The sequence below is a fragment of the Arabidopsis thaliana genome, chromosome 5, assembly GCF_000001735.4.
Source record: "Arabidopsis thaliana chromosome 5, partial sequence".
NCBI lineage: Eukaryota > Viridiplantae > Streptophyta > Magnoliopsida > Brassicales > Brassicaceae > Arabidopsis > Arabidopsis thaliana.
Genome location: NC_003076.8, coordinates 25,063,600 through 25,078,990, shown reverse-complemented (window position 1 = coordinate 25,078,990; position 15,391 = coordinate 25,063,600). Strand labels below are relative to the sequence as shown.

The following is a 15,391-nucleotide window of genomic DNA, read 5'->3' as shown; positions in this document are numbered from 1 at the left end:
GATATTTTTTTTATCTTAGTTCAGAACGTTTGCTTAGATTCAATATTGGTTTTTTTTGGATCAAAAGTTCAATGTTCAGTTTTTAAATATTGAAAACGGGACAGTTCAACATTTTCACAAATTGATATTTGTATATTTTGTCCTTTCAAATCAATCATAATCCCGGAAGAAAAAATGACATTAAAGAGTCCACCAACTGAGTTAATTCCAACATTAATACATTTAATTATTTTATTTATTTATTTACAACTAATTATGAGGCTGTATGTGATAATGTGGTTTTGTAATTGACATAAATATTATTATAATATTTTATGAGTTGTCAAAATCCAATTTCTTGTTTTTTTTCCTAAACAAATTCAGGCTTTCATTTTTTCCAATGGTATGTTTGAACTGCGTGAGTGGTCTGAATATTTCTAAAAACCAAACATAAAAATAGACATTTTGACATCATTTTAGATATATTATACGGATTTAAATGCAAATGATGGAATTGCAGTAGACTATACATCTCATGAAATTATGTTGTTGGTGTATCTTTAAACAAAATAAGAGCCATATAATCCAAAATCCAACAAATCATGTCGAGATAAATGTGTGAATAGGATACGTAATGAAGAGGAACATATGCAGGCGCAGACATATCTATACGTATACAATACACGCATAGGCGGTACAATAAATAAAGGAGGCAAAATCTAGTGGTGGAAACGAATTTGAAAAATATACAAATAAAGAATAATAATCAAGCAAAAATAAAAAAGAGTATTAAATGCTAACATGTGAAGGGCTTGACTTGTTCCTGTGAAACACAGTGAGCTATGTTTTGCCACCGAAAAACTCCTTTTCGATTCTTATTAATTTCACACTCTCAAGACTTTTAAAAGTGATATCACAATCGTTGACTTTGTTTTCTTATCTCGGACGTTGACTTCATTGGATAAAAACTGAACTATTCTTCAGGATATGTCAGTTATTTTTCGGTGCAATGTCTCTGTGTGTAAGACTGAGGAATATCGAATCTTGAAATTGTTCAAAGTCATGTCTTTAAAGTTTATCATTTTTTTAGATTTTCCCATTGAATCTCTCTAGATTAGTTTTTTTTTCTCTTTCCTATGTAATATGTCTGAGAAAATTTCGTATTATGAATTGAACAAATTGTTCTCAAACAGTACAATACGTCAATACGTTTGAAATTAAGTTAGCCAAATAAATATATGTACTACCTTATCGACGACATTATTAAACCAAAAGAAAATCTCGAAATAATTATGATAATTTCCAACACATACAAGAGAATTGCGTGTTGGATTATGGAAGAAGAAGACTTTTTTTTGGTCTGATGTCAAAATCCTCTCTGCTGGCATAAAAAGAGTTCGACGACTCTTCTCTGCTTGCTTTGTTGGGATCAAACAGAGTAAGAAGACTATGTCAAAAAGATAAAAGAGAGGAATTAGGACGTTTGTCGAAATGGCTCCATTACATTTGGGCCTACAAAAGGGTCCACTTGGTCGATACCACAAGACAAAATGGGGCAAAGGCGCAAAGCCCATCGTGTAAGAGACTATTTTTGTCTAATTGAGCCAATATTTAATTACTCCCTTATTTACCATTTTGCCATTTTCTTAAGTACTAAATTGTACTGTATTAGCGAGAAAAAAGAATTATCAACAAGATAAATAAAAAGCATAAACATAAATCCAATAGGTGAAGAATCTTTCTTTTCTCGTCTGTAAGAAGATAATAGACAAAGAAACTTGCCGTGTTTTATAATCTCAGTTTTGTGTGTTTGGTGAGAGAGCAAGACCGGTACACAACAAACACACAAGCTACTACACAGAGAGAGAAGTGAGAGATAGAGAGAAACCAACGTCGTAGATGATGATTGATTTCTCTTACCGGTGACGGGAATATATAATCACTGCGGTGAAGCTTCAGGTTGGTGGTGTGGATTAGATATAAGCTCTGGTGGTACAGCAAAGTGCAAACCTCCTCTGCGTTGTCCTCCCCCGCCCCCACCGCTATGTAACATAAACGCTACTTCTGCCGCAGCTAGAGCAGCAGCTTCCTGATTTTCACAAAAACACGAGAATATGAGCATACATACACATGGGTTTATTTATGTGTTTTGTTTTTCCAAAGATTTATATACCTGTCTTTGTCTTCGACGTTGTAATATACTAATAGCCCAAGCCATGATGTAACACGGGAGGAGAAAACCAGCGGCTCGAAGCATGAAAAGCTAACCGAAAGAAGACAAAAGAAAACGAAAAATGTTATAACAAGAAAGCAAAAAGGAGAATTCTGTAACGAACTGTGAGTAAGAGAGATGTACGTACAAAGAAGAAAGCTGATGGATCGTCTTCTTCGTCATCTGAGTTGTTGTTTGTAAGATTTAGAGCGTGTCGTAAGAGTAAAAGCGCCATTAACTGCCATTTTTAACGGTCAGTAAGTTTCCATTTCAAAGTAAGAAACTAAAACCAAATGTGGACTTACTATAAGAGCAGCAGAGCGACAGAATGCAGCTCCGCTAGAGTTAGAATCAGCGTATTCGTCATAGTCCGCATCAAAGAAATGGCGTTCTGCAGCCGCCATTGCCAAAATGCGTGGGTCATTCAAATCTAAGTGAACACCATTGCCCCAATCTTCACTGCATTACACACACACAACAACAGCAAAAACAGCAGCATGAGTAATGTGCTCGATTGAGATTTAGCTATGTCTTATCCCACAATAGAGAATCTATATGAAAAGGAAGAATTTTTCAATTTTTGAGTGCAGGTACATAAAGCCATAGGATTACGGAAAACTTTACCCGATATCAATAATGGTATCATCAGCGGGAGGAGGAGGAGGAGCGGTGTATCCAGGTTGATAAGACTGTTTCCATAAGGAAGAAAAAACAGTTATATAAACTTGCATTCGGTGTAACCAAAAGATTATACCAAAAATGTTGTTAGTGATTTGATTATACCTTGTGGCATATTTCACAGGTTGTGTCGCCTTTCTCATTACACCAACGTTGAACACACTTACGATGAGCATACTATAGACACAAAATACCAAATTGATGAGAACTGTTTTAAACGAAAGATACCAACAAAAACAAATAAAACAATGAGATTCATTGATAAAATTATCACCTTCAAACTGCCACTACAAGAACAAGGGGACTCGAGGTTCTTAACGGAATCCTCCTCTTGGCATATACGACATTCAACCGATTGGATGAGCGGTTCCTCTTCATCATCAACATCGCGTTGTTCCGTTGTCTCTTCTTCCTCGGTTTTCTTACCATCCATAGATTTAGTAGTAGACAGGCTTGTGGAACCCTGAGCTCTAGAACTCTCTCCAGAAGATTCAATAGATTGATTGGATCCTCTATCTGAGTTTAAACTTTCAGGTTTCACGAGACGGTCAGTACTTGAACTCTGATCATCAGCCATCTCTCTTTTAGCCTCAATGTGTAAAAAAACGTTGTCCTGTTAAAAACCAAGAAAGATCCAAAGATTCAAAATAAAAATCTCATAACTCTTATAATGATAAATGTTCCATCATCAACACAAAAATCTCCATTTCTTTGAATCGAAACATCATAATTGAGCTCAGACAATCGATTTCATTTCATTAAAGCGGAACAATTCAGGGAAAATGTCTTGGTGGAAGAGATTAGGATCTGAGTTTAAAATATGTCTTTGTCTCCAAATTTCCCCAAATTTTCAAGACATAAACCTAATCGGAAAATCCCCAAATTTCAGAATCACATCTCAACCATGAAAACAAAAGAGAGATACCATTCGATTCCATCACAATTCAGGAATGAAATTGAAACCCCAAAAGTCACAGAAATCAAAATTCCCAAATAGCAGAATCAACCAACCATAACCCAAGAAGAAAATGAAAGAAAAAAAGAGATAAAAGAGAAGATGATCAAATTATGATTACCTATAGAAGAAGAAATATCGTGAATCGCAGAAAATGGGGGAAAGAAGCTCTCTTTCGATTTCTTGAAGGGCACAAACAGCTCTCAAGATGAAATTCGGACAAATGTGTTTTCTTGTTTGATGTTCGGTCTGGAAAAATATTCAGATAAGTAAATCAAAATTTCGAAGCGCGTGTAAACAGATAAATATATAATTAAATACACAAAACCGGAGTTATGGAGGTTGACGATTTGACACGGTAACGTTATGATAATCAGATTTTCACAAAAAAAAGTTTTTTTTTTTTTTGTACCTATCTATCTTGGTTCTTTTTAGATTTTAGATAATATTACAAAAATAACTCTTTACCAAAATACGATAAAATAATTCCATTATTTTTAGAAAATTTAAGATTGAGGTGTTTGACTGTTGATAGATAATATGGTAAGATTGACTAGAAGCAAAAAAAATATATTCCAATTATGTCAAATTTTTGAAAAATTTAAGAAGTTCCATTAATTCCACGAGATGTAAATAATTTCAAAAGATGTTCGTTTGACTTTGACATTTTCCTCTTTGGCAAAAATTGTGATTGATCAATAAGTTAAGTCTCCAAGATATCCCGACAGACTGAACATCTAAAACGTTTAGGTATCCCAAAAATTATTTTTAATAACATTGTAAATTATATCAACATTTTTTATCCAAAAAAAGTATAATATGATTTATTTGTTAAACTATTATATTAAGATTTGAGTTTTTATTCTATTATTTAGAATTACTGACTATTATCCAAATTTTCTACAACAGTAAAAGTAATTTGTAGACTAAAAAAATATCTTGAGATGATTAATAAAAAAATATATTAGAAAAATGTAGACTTTAAAATGAAAAGATTTAAGAGACGTAAAAATAATAATTGGACAGATCAATGACGACAAATTAGTTACTACATTGAAAATCCTGGTTTTCATGTAGTGTATGCCGTCGAGCCAAAAAATCAAATAGACCGAACCAGTTCGGTTCAATCGGAAACCAAAGTCATATAAATATACCGCTTAGACGATTTCTGTAGGTCACACACCCTCAAGCTTAAACCCTAGAAATCGTAGAAAGGTGAAAAAAAGGCGGAAGCTTTACTAGCTTAACAATGGCTGAAGAACAAGAGATCGTCGATTCCCTGTCAGCGGAAGTGAACCCAGACCAGAAAGTGGACATGGAAGTCGAAACCGCGACCCCGAAAGCCGAGACCGGCGATGAGAAACGTGAGAGAGAGGAGACAGAGGAAGAAGAGAACGGAGGTGAATCGAAGAAGCAGAAGGTTGGAGAGGAAGAGAAGTCAGGTCCGGTTAAACTTGGTCCCAAGGAGTTTGTTACCTCTGTGGCGATGTTCGATTACTTTGTCAAGTTTTTACACTTTTGGCCAACTGATCTCGATGTTAATAAGGTAATACATATTTGGGTTTACTCTTCGTCTTTGTCTTTTGGCTTTGTTTATTGTAAAGTTTCAAATTTTTTGGAAATATTCATTCCTTTGCTCGAGACTTATATAGGTTAATCTAAGAGCTCTGATTGTGATTATTAAGTTCTGTGATGTGTTTAGGAAGATGTTTTATCAATGAATCTGATGATGATCGTGCTTTGTATTTAAACTAAAAGAAATTGAGAATTGGGTTCGCCTTTGTATTGGTCATATGATTTGATTTTGGATTCAGTGTTTGGTGTTAGAATTTTGTTTTTGTCTCAAATTAGTGGTTGTTTACAATGATTGTGGATATTGTATTATGTTTAGGGAGATGATTGTGGATATTGTATTATGTTTAGGGAGAGGATTAGTGAAGTGGAGATAGCTTGTAAATTGGACTCCTTTGCAGCTTTTTTACTAGTTGAAAAGTTCAAATGTATCGTGTTCTTACTGATTATATGATTGTGGATTGTGTGTGAATTAGAAAGTTTTTTTGGGTCTTGATGTCATATAATGGTTAGAAGAATGAAGTTAATGTCAAATTTTGAGGGCACAAATAAAAGATAAAACATTGCATAGTCATGTAATATATTACAGTTGTTGCAGTTTCTTTTGAGCTTCCAACTAACTAACTCGTTGTACTGAACTTTGTTCTGGATTGTACATTTCAGTATGAGCACATGGTGCTGCTAGATCTGATTAAGAAGGGCCATTCTGAGCCTGAAAAGAAGATTGGAGGAGGAATCAAAACCTTCCAAGTAAGAACCCACCCAATGTGGAAAAGCAGATGCTTCTTTCTGGTTAGGGAAGACGATACTGCAGACGATTTCAGCTTCAGGAAGTGTGTTGATCAAATCCTCCCATTGCCTGAAAACATGAAGACTCCTGGAGCTAACGGCAATGGACATGGTGGAGGTCGCGGTGGCGGTGGTGGAAGAAGAGGCGGTCGTGGTGGTGGTAGAGGAGGGAGATTCAGAAGATGAATATGCTGACACTTGATGCCTTATTTCAAAAGAAAATTTTGAAAATTTCAGATTTAGTTCTTTTGCCAAAAACTTTAAAAGTTATGATCTTGTCTAATGCAACTGCTTTTTGTTGGAGAAAAATTGTCAGTTTATATAACCCATTATTGCTGAAGAAGAAGAATATTGTCCCTACTATCTTGACAACATCAGAAAAAAACACAGACGCGTCAATAGAACTAAAAATCTGGTTGATCTAGTTTTTAAAAACCAATAATTCAAAAACGAAAAACTCAAATCAAAATCTAGATGAAAAAAAAACACTTTCCATTGATAGTGTAGTGTTGATCTGGTTGCTAAATGATAATGTTAAATAAAAAGAATTGGGGAAGTTATGAAAAACCGACATTTTGACTTTGGTAACTTACTGTGTGTGACATGTTCACCGTTTACGACCCTTCTAAGAGAAAGACAATGCCCTCAAACTAAAGCTGTCTTAAATCTTAACCCTGCTAAAAAATGATTACATGAAGTGATAACACTGGTTGGCACACGTCTTGGAATAATGGATTATTTTGAAACACATTATGAATTATAAAGAAACATTATCCGATATTCGGTATTCGGATTAATATTCCAAATTGTCTTCTTACACAATATACAAATAGACACATACACAAATTGTCTTTTGAAGATGCAACAAATTTTGTTTTGTTAAGCCTTCTTAGATTTAGGAAGCTTCTTAACTACGATCTTACTGCAACACAATCAGTTTGTGAAATCTATGATCTGACCAAGATGCAGGTGAGTAAGGGACCTACAGTAGAAGTTGACATGGAAAAAAGGCAGAGTTTGGTAAATCATAAAATGTGGCAGAGACCTTTTTGGTAATAGCCAATGAGAGAGCACCTCATATCTATTACCTTCTTCTGCAGTCTTCTTATCTTAACGTACAACCGTTCACTTAATGAAATTCGTCAATGGATGTTATATGGTTGTGAAGTTTTTTTTTTGTTTTTTTTTTTATAATTGATTTTCTATTAATGGTTGTGATTAATCTTTGTGTATAAAAGAAGGGTATATGTTTCTCCAAACCAAAAAGTGTAGATCGTTTTCAAATGAAGGATTTTTATCCTTCTACCAACCAATTAAGAAATTGCACGTAACAAGACAGCTCTCGTGTGAGCTGCACCAAAGCCATCCCCGCGATGCTGACATTTACCTACCCAAAAGTTTCTAAACAGTTTACATAATTGTTTTTTTTTCTTCAATTCAACAATAGATAGATAATTGTTAAGATATGTTAGAAATCTTATATCAGTATTATATATAACGAAGCGTGTTTATAAAAACACTTTTTCTGAAAACTTTATTGCATCCTCGTAGGAGCACTTCGTTTTTTATCGTTCAAACTTGTTATGCATTTGTTCCATGTATATAACTACATAAGACCTTTTTGATCTGTTTGGTTAACGGAAAGTTTAGTGAAAATCTAAAACATATAAAAAAATCGATTCTTCGAATAGTTTTGACAAAGTTTAAAGAAAATAACAAAAGATTATATGCTATGGGTTTTAATGGGGTTTGGGAGAAAAGTAAAATATCAGAGGCCACATAAACTTGTGGTCTAGAATCAAACCAAAATGCTGACCTGGCATCCACTTCACTTTTTAAAACGTATCAAAATCCCAAATCTCACGATTTCCAAACCAAAAATTTCCAAACTACCCAAACCCCCCACAAAACATCTTCGAAGAGAAACAAAAAAAAACACCCTGAAAAGAAAGGAAAAGAGACACAGAGAGTCAGAAACTTACGAGTAAAAAAGAGCACATCTTAGGAAAACGATAATAATGCTGGAAACTAAAGATCCTGCGATAAAGCTCTTTGGTATGAAAATTCCTTTCCCGACGGTTTTAGAGGTTGCTGATGAAGAAGAAGAAAAGGTACTCATTATTATGTCTACTTTTTTGTTTCTGAAAGGGCTGAGTATGTTTTGTTATATACAAGTATAGAGAAAATGAGTTTTGGTGTTTTGAAAAGGGTATTTGAGTTTTTGTTCATTTTCCCATCAAAGGCAACTGTTTTCTTTTTTTGGTATCGTTTTATATTCATAGTTGATGAATTGGTAAACTTTTTGGAGAATTCCTAAGAAAATACACTTAAACCATCTGTTTAATTAAAACTCTAGTTCTCTGTTGGTGAACCAGAGGTTGCAATTTGGTTTGATGACTTTTCATGAAACGAAAAAGCATATTCGTTTCTCCATAAAGTAATCATATTTTTTAGTGAAAAAGGTTGCTTTATAGTATACACACTGAAACCAATAAAGGTGAGCGAATTTAGACTTCTAACTAAAGCGTGTTCTTTAAAAGACTTTTTCCTCCACCAAAATTTCATCTAGAACCTTCTTCTTGAGAATCATACTCATTATAATACAAAGTTTTAAATTCATTTCTGTTTAACATGCTTCAAAAATGTTATTCTTTCTTTATTCATCATCCGTCCCTAATAATCCGATTTCATTGTCTTGCATCAGAACCAAAACAAGACATTAACTGATCAATCGGAGAAAGACAAAACCCTAAAGAAACCAACCAAGATTCTTCCATGTCCAAGATGCAACAGCATGGAGACTAAGTTCTGTTACTACAACAACTACAACGTAAACCAACCTCGCCATTTTTGTAAAGCTTGTCAGAGATATTGGACCTCAGGTGGGACCATGAGAAGTGTTCCAATCGGAGCAGGACGGCGCAAGAACAAGAACAACTCACCAACTTCACATTACCACCATGTGACTATCTCCGAAACAAATGGTCCGGTCCTTAGTTTCAGCCTCGGAGATGATCAAAAGGTCTCGAGTAATAGGTTTGGTAATCAAAAGCTAGTTGCTAGGATAGAGAACAATGACGAGCGCTCTAATAACAACACTTCGAACGGTTTGAATTGTTTTCCGGGAGTTTCGTGGCCGTACACGTGGAATCCTGCGTTTTACCCGGTTTACCCTTATTGGAGCATGCCAGTGTTGTCTTCTCCGGTAAGTTCAAGTCCTACTTCTACTCTTGGTAAGCATTCGAGAGACGAAGACGAGACGGTGAAGCAAAAACAGAGGAATGGATCTGTATTGGTTCCAAAGACTTTGAGAATTGATGATCCTAATGAAGCTGCAAAGAGTTCGATATGGACAACACTTGGGATCAAGAACGAAGTTATGTTCAATGGGTTTGGTTCGAAGAAAGAGGTTAAGCTCAGTAACAAAGAAGAAACAGAGACCTCACTTGTTCTTTGTGCAAACCCTGCTGCGTTATCAAGATCAATCAATTTCCATGAGCAGATGTGATTGTATACATATGATATATACGTGTATGTATGTATAGATGTGGTGGAAGATTAAGTTAGATCCATCAAAATCTGACTTTTTTGTTCTTTCGTTGTGGCTTACATGAAGCTTTATAATAGCTTTTGTACCATATACTTTTTAGTCTTTTAAGTTTGATTTTTGTTGTAAGATTAAATACGATGAAATAAAAGTTCTTTTTGACCGTTATCTTGCATTCAAATTAAATACGCTGTTAAAAGCTAACAGTAAAAATATAAAAAAACTGTTGTGAGATTTGAGATAGACATCTGATTTACTTTAAACACGAGTGGATAAGTAAAGTAAGATAAGATAATGTAAAAAGATTTCTTGAATTTGACCTCTTTTGTGCGATAACTAACAGTTGTGTCATGTGTGCTGGTGCGGGTGGGCACGATAAAACAGCACAAAACATAATAATGTTGAATATGGAAAACAAAGCAAACAGCAACAAATAAAATAAACTATAATGAAATTAGATTTAATCAAGTTTTGCAGAGTTTTTAAATTATCGTTAGTTAATCTATTTACTTTTATTTTGACTTTCTTTGCAACTTAGCCCCTTTTAATGGAGTGTTGTATTTTAGATCATTTTCGTGTAATGTTTTTTTGGTAAAGTACATAGTATTTTTGGATAATAAATATCCTAGATTGATTAAAAAATTTAGTTCTTGGATAATTTGTTGACCAACCGTATCAAACGAATGTACTTTAACGAATACTTCTCTAATCAAAACCTGGTATAAAGGTTTTTTTAGATTAAAACGAGGAATATATGGAAAAAAATCAGAAATAGACGTCGAGACAGTCTGTATATAATCATTTGTTTGCTTATTTTTACTTCCTTTTAACTAATTATGCTGAAAAAGATGGATCATTGTGCTCCCAAATTCATTTATTTTTATGAACTTTGGTCTGTGTGTCTGATAGCAACTTAGATATTTTGGACAGCTCAACTAATATTAGCCACAAATGTGATTATCCTAAACCATTTTTTATTATTTCCTTTGAAATTGTTAATAACGTGGGACAGAGTATTTTTTTTGGCTGAAAGTAAAGAGCAGGACACGTTGCTTTTTCATTCTTTTGAATATAGACAGTATTATCTCTGCGACCCAAAAATATTCAATATCATAAATTCTCTAATTGTTCATACATTATTATTATTTTCTTTCCTCCACATATGGAACAAAATAAGAATGCATATATGAAACAGTATTTAACGTCGATCACTAGAGTCGATTTGAATCAAACAGCTTTGTAACCACGTTCAACCATTTTTCTTGGTTATTCAGATATCTTTTTTTTTTTTATGTCATTGAATTTGTGTCTTGATGTCATTGAATGTTATTGAATTTGTGTCTTCAAACAATTTCTGTAAATTTTATTATCTCATGTATTATTGCAAAAAAAAGGTTCAACACAAAGCACATAATAAATATTAAAGAAGGTTTTGATTTAGTAAAAAAAAAGAGACTTTCGATCACACATTAGAAAAAAGTGACATGAAAATGGAAGAAAAGTAGACAAATAAGCTGAAAAAGGTTCAAGTCCACTTTTTATTTTTTGATCAGAAAGTTAATTAAAAGGAAAACTTTGGGTGAGTAGACTTCCACACGAATGGCATCCTCCACGAGTATGACACGTGTAAGTAATCCGTCTACTTCGCCTTTATAGATGACCGGTATCCACCGTGTAAAAACAGAGAAAAGAGACAATGTTTTGTGTTTTTGACTTTTGGCCATTCATTAAGTAATTCATTCTTAAAAAAAAATTAGAGCCACTATTTTCATATTTTTTCCAGAGGATGAATCAAAGTGCAAAGAAATTAAAGCCACTTTCATATTACCATTGAGCCGTGGATTTATATCAACATAGAAATTTCAAAAGAGTTTATAACTATTTTACCAAAAAAACAAAAAGAACTATTTGAAAGCTCTGTGCATAATTTTGTGTGTTAAAAAGGTGAAAATTTATGGGCATCAATTTACATTCATATGCACACAAGAAAAAGACTGCAACAGAGGAGAAGAAGGTCTAACGAGTTAACTTTTTTGGATTGCTATACGTAGAGGTATATATGAATCTTCATATCCATATTAAAGTTGATTCTGTTTCTTTGAATATATATGTTTGGGTTTAATTCTTTCAAAACAGATGTTAAAAGCTTCCAGCTCAAACTTACTACTCATACCCATATACACAAAGTCATGGTCAGTTGATCACTTTCGATTAGCTTTCATGAAGGCAGCTCAAGTTCAAAGGAAGCAGACTTTACTGAGGTTCATAGCCTAATGCTCATCTTCAAGTGAATTCGATCCAAAAAAGATTCCAAACCATGTGCATCAACTATGAGGTTTCCTACCGGTACTTCCGTCGATAGAACCGAGATTTACTGCTTAAACCGATTAGCTCATCCACCAGTTACATACTGTTATTTAGGGCCCAAAGCCCATTAGTGCAAATAATTTATTAACATAAATGTAGATTCGCAATGTTAATAATTTAACTGATTTGTTGGCGGGATGAGCCAAGCCTGTGCAGTAGTGCAACGCATAGGCGACTCGTGAAAGTCCAGATAGCAAGCTATCTTAATGGGCTTTCCCCCTTAAAAAATAGAGTTAATATCGTGTGAGTCGATGACCCACATATCAGATATTAAACTGATAAGAACAGATACTACACTTAATCTTAGCCAAAAGGCCGAGAAAGGTATGAATTGATCTGTGAAGTGGTCTCGTTATTTATACTACTCCTCTTGTCTTCAACTCTTATGTTGTTAGCGATGTGGGACTTTGGAACGAGTTAAAAGTTAAAAACAAAACAAACCGCCTCTCTTTAATTGGGCTTTGCACGAGTTCCCCCAATCGGATTTTTAATCCACACGGTAGCCCATATAATATCAGATTTTGGTTTAGCATAACCGGATCAATTATACATAATCAAGAATAGTAAAGCTAATTAGACCAAGTTGAGCCGGTACCGAATACCTAATCAGAATTGTTTTTGTTACGATGGATAACAATCTTGCCGGCGGCAATGGTTTTGATCATGTGGTCCATTCATGTCGTAATGACTTTATATACCCGAATGTGAAAAAGATCATAAGCAAAGAGAATGAGAAGATAAAATTACATTTTGAAGTGAATGATGTGAACCCCTAATAAATTAAATCTCATTATCCCAAAGTTGTTGGATGGATTTGTAAGGGCTTGTGGTTTGATTAACAAGGAAGTCTCCTCTCATGATCTTCCATTCCTCCAAATGGTCAATGAGTGACAAGTCTTGATCATCCAATTTAATCTCTAAGGCTCTCTTGTTCTCTATCATTCTTGCTCCATTAAAACTCTTGACGATCACACTTGCTCCTTTTGACATTCCCCATCTTAGAGCCACCTTCATTAATAGCCATAAGTCAATGAAGTCTCTTAATCAACAAAAGAGGAAGGACCTTAAATTGTGGAGTTACCTGAGCAGGAGTGGCATTATGCTTGAGAGCAATGGATTTGATGATAGGATGTTCAATCACAGCCGTTGATCCCCAACAATTCCCTGGCCCACCAAGTGGGGAGTATCCACTTACATGGATATTGTTCTCTTCACACACTTTCCTTAGCTTTCTTTGTCTCCACAATGGATGCATTTCCACCTATACATGCATATATGAAAATATTTAGTTTCTTGAATTTCTCCAACAAGAAATCTTGGGTGTAATGTTGAATCCAAACCTGATTCACCGATGGAGAGACAGAAGCGAAATCAAGGAGATCAAAGATCTTCTTAGAAGAGAAGTTGCTAACACCAATAGATCTGCACAAACCCATCTCCAAGCATCTCTCCATGCCTTGCCAAGTTTCTTCAATTCCCAAATCTTTCTCAAACTCATCTTCCTTTGGTATAGGCTCACTAACTCCCGGCTTTAGCTTTATTGGCCAATGCACCAAGTAGTTGTCAAGATAGTCTAGACCCATTGTCCTATAAGTCATAAACAATGTGATCATGAGATTGATATCCCTTGATCTTTGTATCGTAAGTGAGTGTTTGTGTGTCTTACTTGAGAGTTTGTATGAGGGCAGAGATAGGGTCATGGTGATCACTAGACCATAACTTTGAAGTGACAAAAAGATCATCTCTTTGGACAGTCCCATAGGAGATAGCTTGTCCCAATGCAGTTCCAAGAGCTTCTTCTGATCCATATATCTTTGCTGTGTCAAAATGTCTGTACCCTATCTGCTTCCATTCCAATGAAAGATCTTATAAGACTATGGGAATGGTTTGATTAAGTTGTTTGTTATAATCAAAGTAAGTACATGAAAATTATGAACCTTAATAGCTTGATGGACGGCTGATATGGTGCTCTCTCGATCTTTTTGAGGACAATAAGTTCCCATTCCAAGCAATGGAATCGTCTCCCCACACCTGAGACGTGCCACGTCACTCCTCATCTTTCTATCTCTTTCTTTTCTCTTTATGATTTTTCTGTCCACTCTCTGTTGCGTCTATGACATGTTTATATAGGCCACTAAAAGGTCAACGAGCTTGACTTTTTTTTCGTTGTGACAACAATTATTATATGTAGAATTATATATGACCTATTTATGGAATATTATGATAGTTAATGTTTTTAGAAGTTTTTGAAATATAATAAGGCTAGGACTGTGGAGGTATCGAAGCACGAGAGTTTTCCATGTCTTGTGGGATTTTCTTAGCCTACCCAAATCCTAATCTCTCAAACCTCAAGATGATATCTTCTGATCTCAATAAATTTTCCTCATTAGTGTTTTGAGTGTTTCCAAAATATGGTTGCTATTACATTTTTATTTTGCAACTTGATCATATATTCCACTGGAATTGTACGTACAAGCTAATTACTTGTTTGTCAACTGTTTAATCTTTACTCATTTAACTTTTTATTGAAGTAATGATCTAGCATTATTTTCCGTAATAAATGACAACTAATAGCTCAAGAGTTTAAACTTGACCTTTATCGTGTCACAAGATTCATTATGGACAAAATATCATGCATGTTGTCTTCTATTTTATTGAAACCGGTAAATATTGGACTAGGTCTCACACCAATCTCGAACATGTGCGAAATTCAAATTATTTTCACTATTTAAGGCGTTGATAAGAGTTAATAATTATCGAATTATATAGTAGTAGTTAAAAGAGCTCGACACTAACATATCAACTAATCTGCAAAAGGATTATCTAACCACTGTTTTCTTTTTCAAAGATATACATGATATTAAGAATCAGCAGGAATAGATTATTAATTTTTTTTAGTATGAGTAGTATATTATTAGAATCACATTCACACTCGAAGAGGCGTTTCGTAGGATTAAAGTATAGTTGTGAATATATAGTATAAGATGTTAGAAAGGGCGGTTTGACATACGATTACTTGTCAATGATTTTATTTGAATAGAAAATTTCAAAGAGAGTGGAAGTCAAATCAAATGCGATTGCATGGAATCGACCGTTGGCTTACTAACCAAATTACAAATGAATTAAGCGTTGACAATTAAATTAATTGTCTAATCTCTTGATGGATAAAACTTAAATAAAATTAAATGTAATGGTGGTTCACGTAGTATTTTACAACAGAAGACAGTCATGTTCCTGCTTTTCTAGTGCACCGCCTAAAGATTTCACAAATCTTTTTCCATGTGATTTTTTT

General features: G+C 34.3%; 4 protein-coding genes and 2 long non-coding RNA genes across 8 annotated transcripts; 3 read left to right on the top strand and 3 right to left on the bottom strand.

Moving 5' to 3' along the window:
• Positions 1-1,592: 1,592 nt before the first annotated feature.
• AT5G62460 (RING/FYVE/PHD zinc finger superfamily protein) lies at positions 1,593-4,209 on the bottom strand. 3 transcript variants are annotated; one of them, NM_001345547.1, is made up of 9 exons: positions 4,153-4,209; positions 3,946-4,073; positions 3,144-3,482; positions 2,975-3,046; positions 2,816-2,880; positions 2,497-2,650; positions 2,340-2,429; positions 2,153-2,242; positions 1,601-2,068 (listed from the first exon to the last, which is right to left on the bottom strand). In NM_001345547.1, the coding sequence occupies exons 3-9, from the start codon at positions 3,444-3,446 to the stop codon at positions 1,919-1,921; spliced, it is 924 nt and encodes a 307-aa protein (NP_001330073.1). In that variant the 5' UTR covers positions 3,447-3,482; positions 3,946-4,073; positions 4,153-4,209; the 3' UTR covers positions 1,601-1,918. The 3 variants fall into 3 exon arrangements, with proteins under 3 accessions (NP_001330074.1, NP_001330073.1, NP_568953.1); NM_001345548.1 differs by lacking the exon at positions 4,153-4,209 and having other exon boundaries at positions 1,593-2,068; positions 3,795-4,136; NM_125640.4 differs by having other exon boundaries at positions 3,946-4,209.
• A 712-nt stretch (positions 4,210-4,921) lies between these two features.
• AT5G62440 (EMB514 (DUF3223)) lies at positions 4,922-6,874 on the top strand. The gene is made up of 2 exons (NM_125638.6): positions 4,922-5,370; positions 6,060-6,874. The coding sequence occupies exons 1-2, from the start codon at positions 5,074-5,076 to the stop codon at positions 6,369-6,371; spliced, it is 609 nt and encodes a 202-aa protein (NP_201050.2). The 5' UTR covers positions 4,922-5,073; the 3' UTR covers positions 6,372-6,874.
• A 1,005-nt stretch (positions 6,875-7,879) lies between these two features.
• Positions 7,880-9,898, top strand: CDF1 (cycling DOF factor 1). Its single transcript, NM_125637.4, has 2 exons — positions 7,880-8,296; positions 8,890-9,898. The coding sequence occupies exons 1-2, from the start codon at positions 8,204-8,206 to the stop codon at positions 9,691-9,693; spliced, it is 897 nt and encodes a 298-aa protein (NP_201049.3). The 5' UTR covers positions 7,880-8,203; the 3' UTR covers positions 9,694-9,898.
• Positions 9,899-11,962: 2,064 nt separating this feature from the next.
• Positions 11,963-12,765, bottom strand: AT5G09065. The gene has a single exon (NR_143162.1). It is a non-coding gene; the product is annotated as an other RNA (long non-coding RNA).
• AT5G09070 lies at positions 12,427-12,695 on the top strand. Its single transcript, NR_143163.1, has one exon. It is a non-coding gene; the product is annotated as an other RNA (long non-coding RNA).
• On the bottom strand, positions 12,655-14,198 carry AT5G62420 (NAD(P)-linked oxidoreductase superfamily protein). Its single transcript, NM_125636.2, has 5 exons — positions 14,037-14,198; positions 13,766-13,941; positions 13,440-13,686; positions 13,181-13,360; positions 12,655-13,107 (listed from the first exon to the last, which is right to left on the bottom strand). Exons 1-5 carry the CDS (start codon positions 14,154-14,156, stop codon positions 12,880-12,882), a joined length of 951 nt encoding a protein of 316 aa, NP_201048.1. The 5' UTR covers positions 14,157-14,198; the 3' UTR covers positions 12,655-12,879.
• Positions 14,199-15,391: the final 1,193 nt, after the last annotated feature.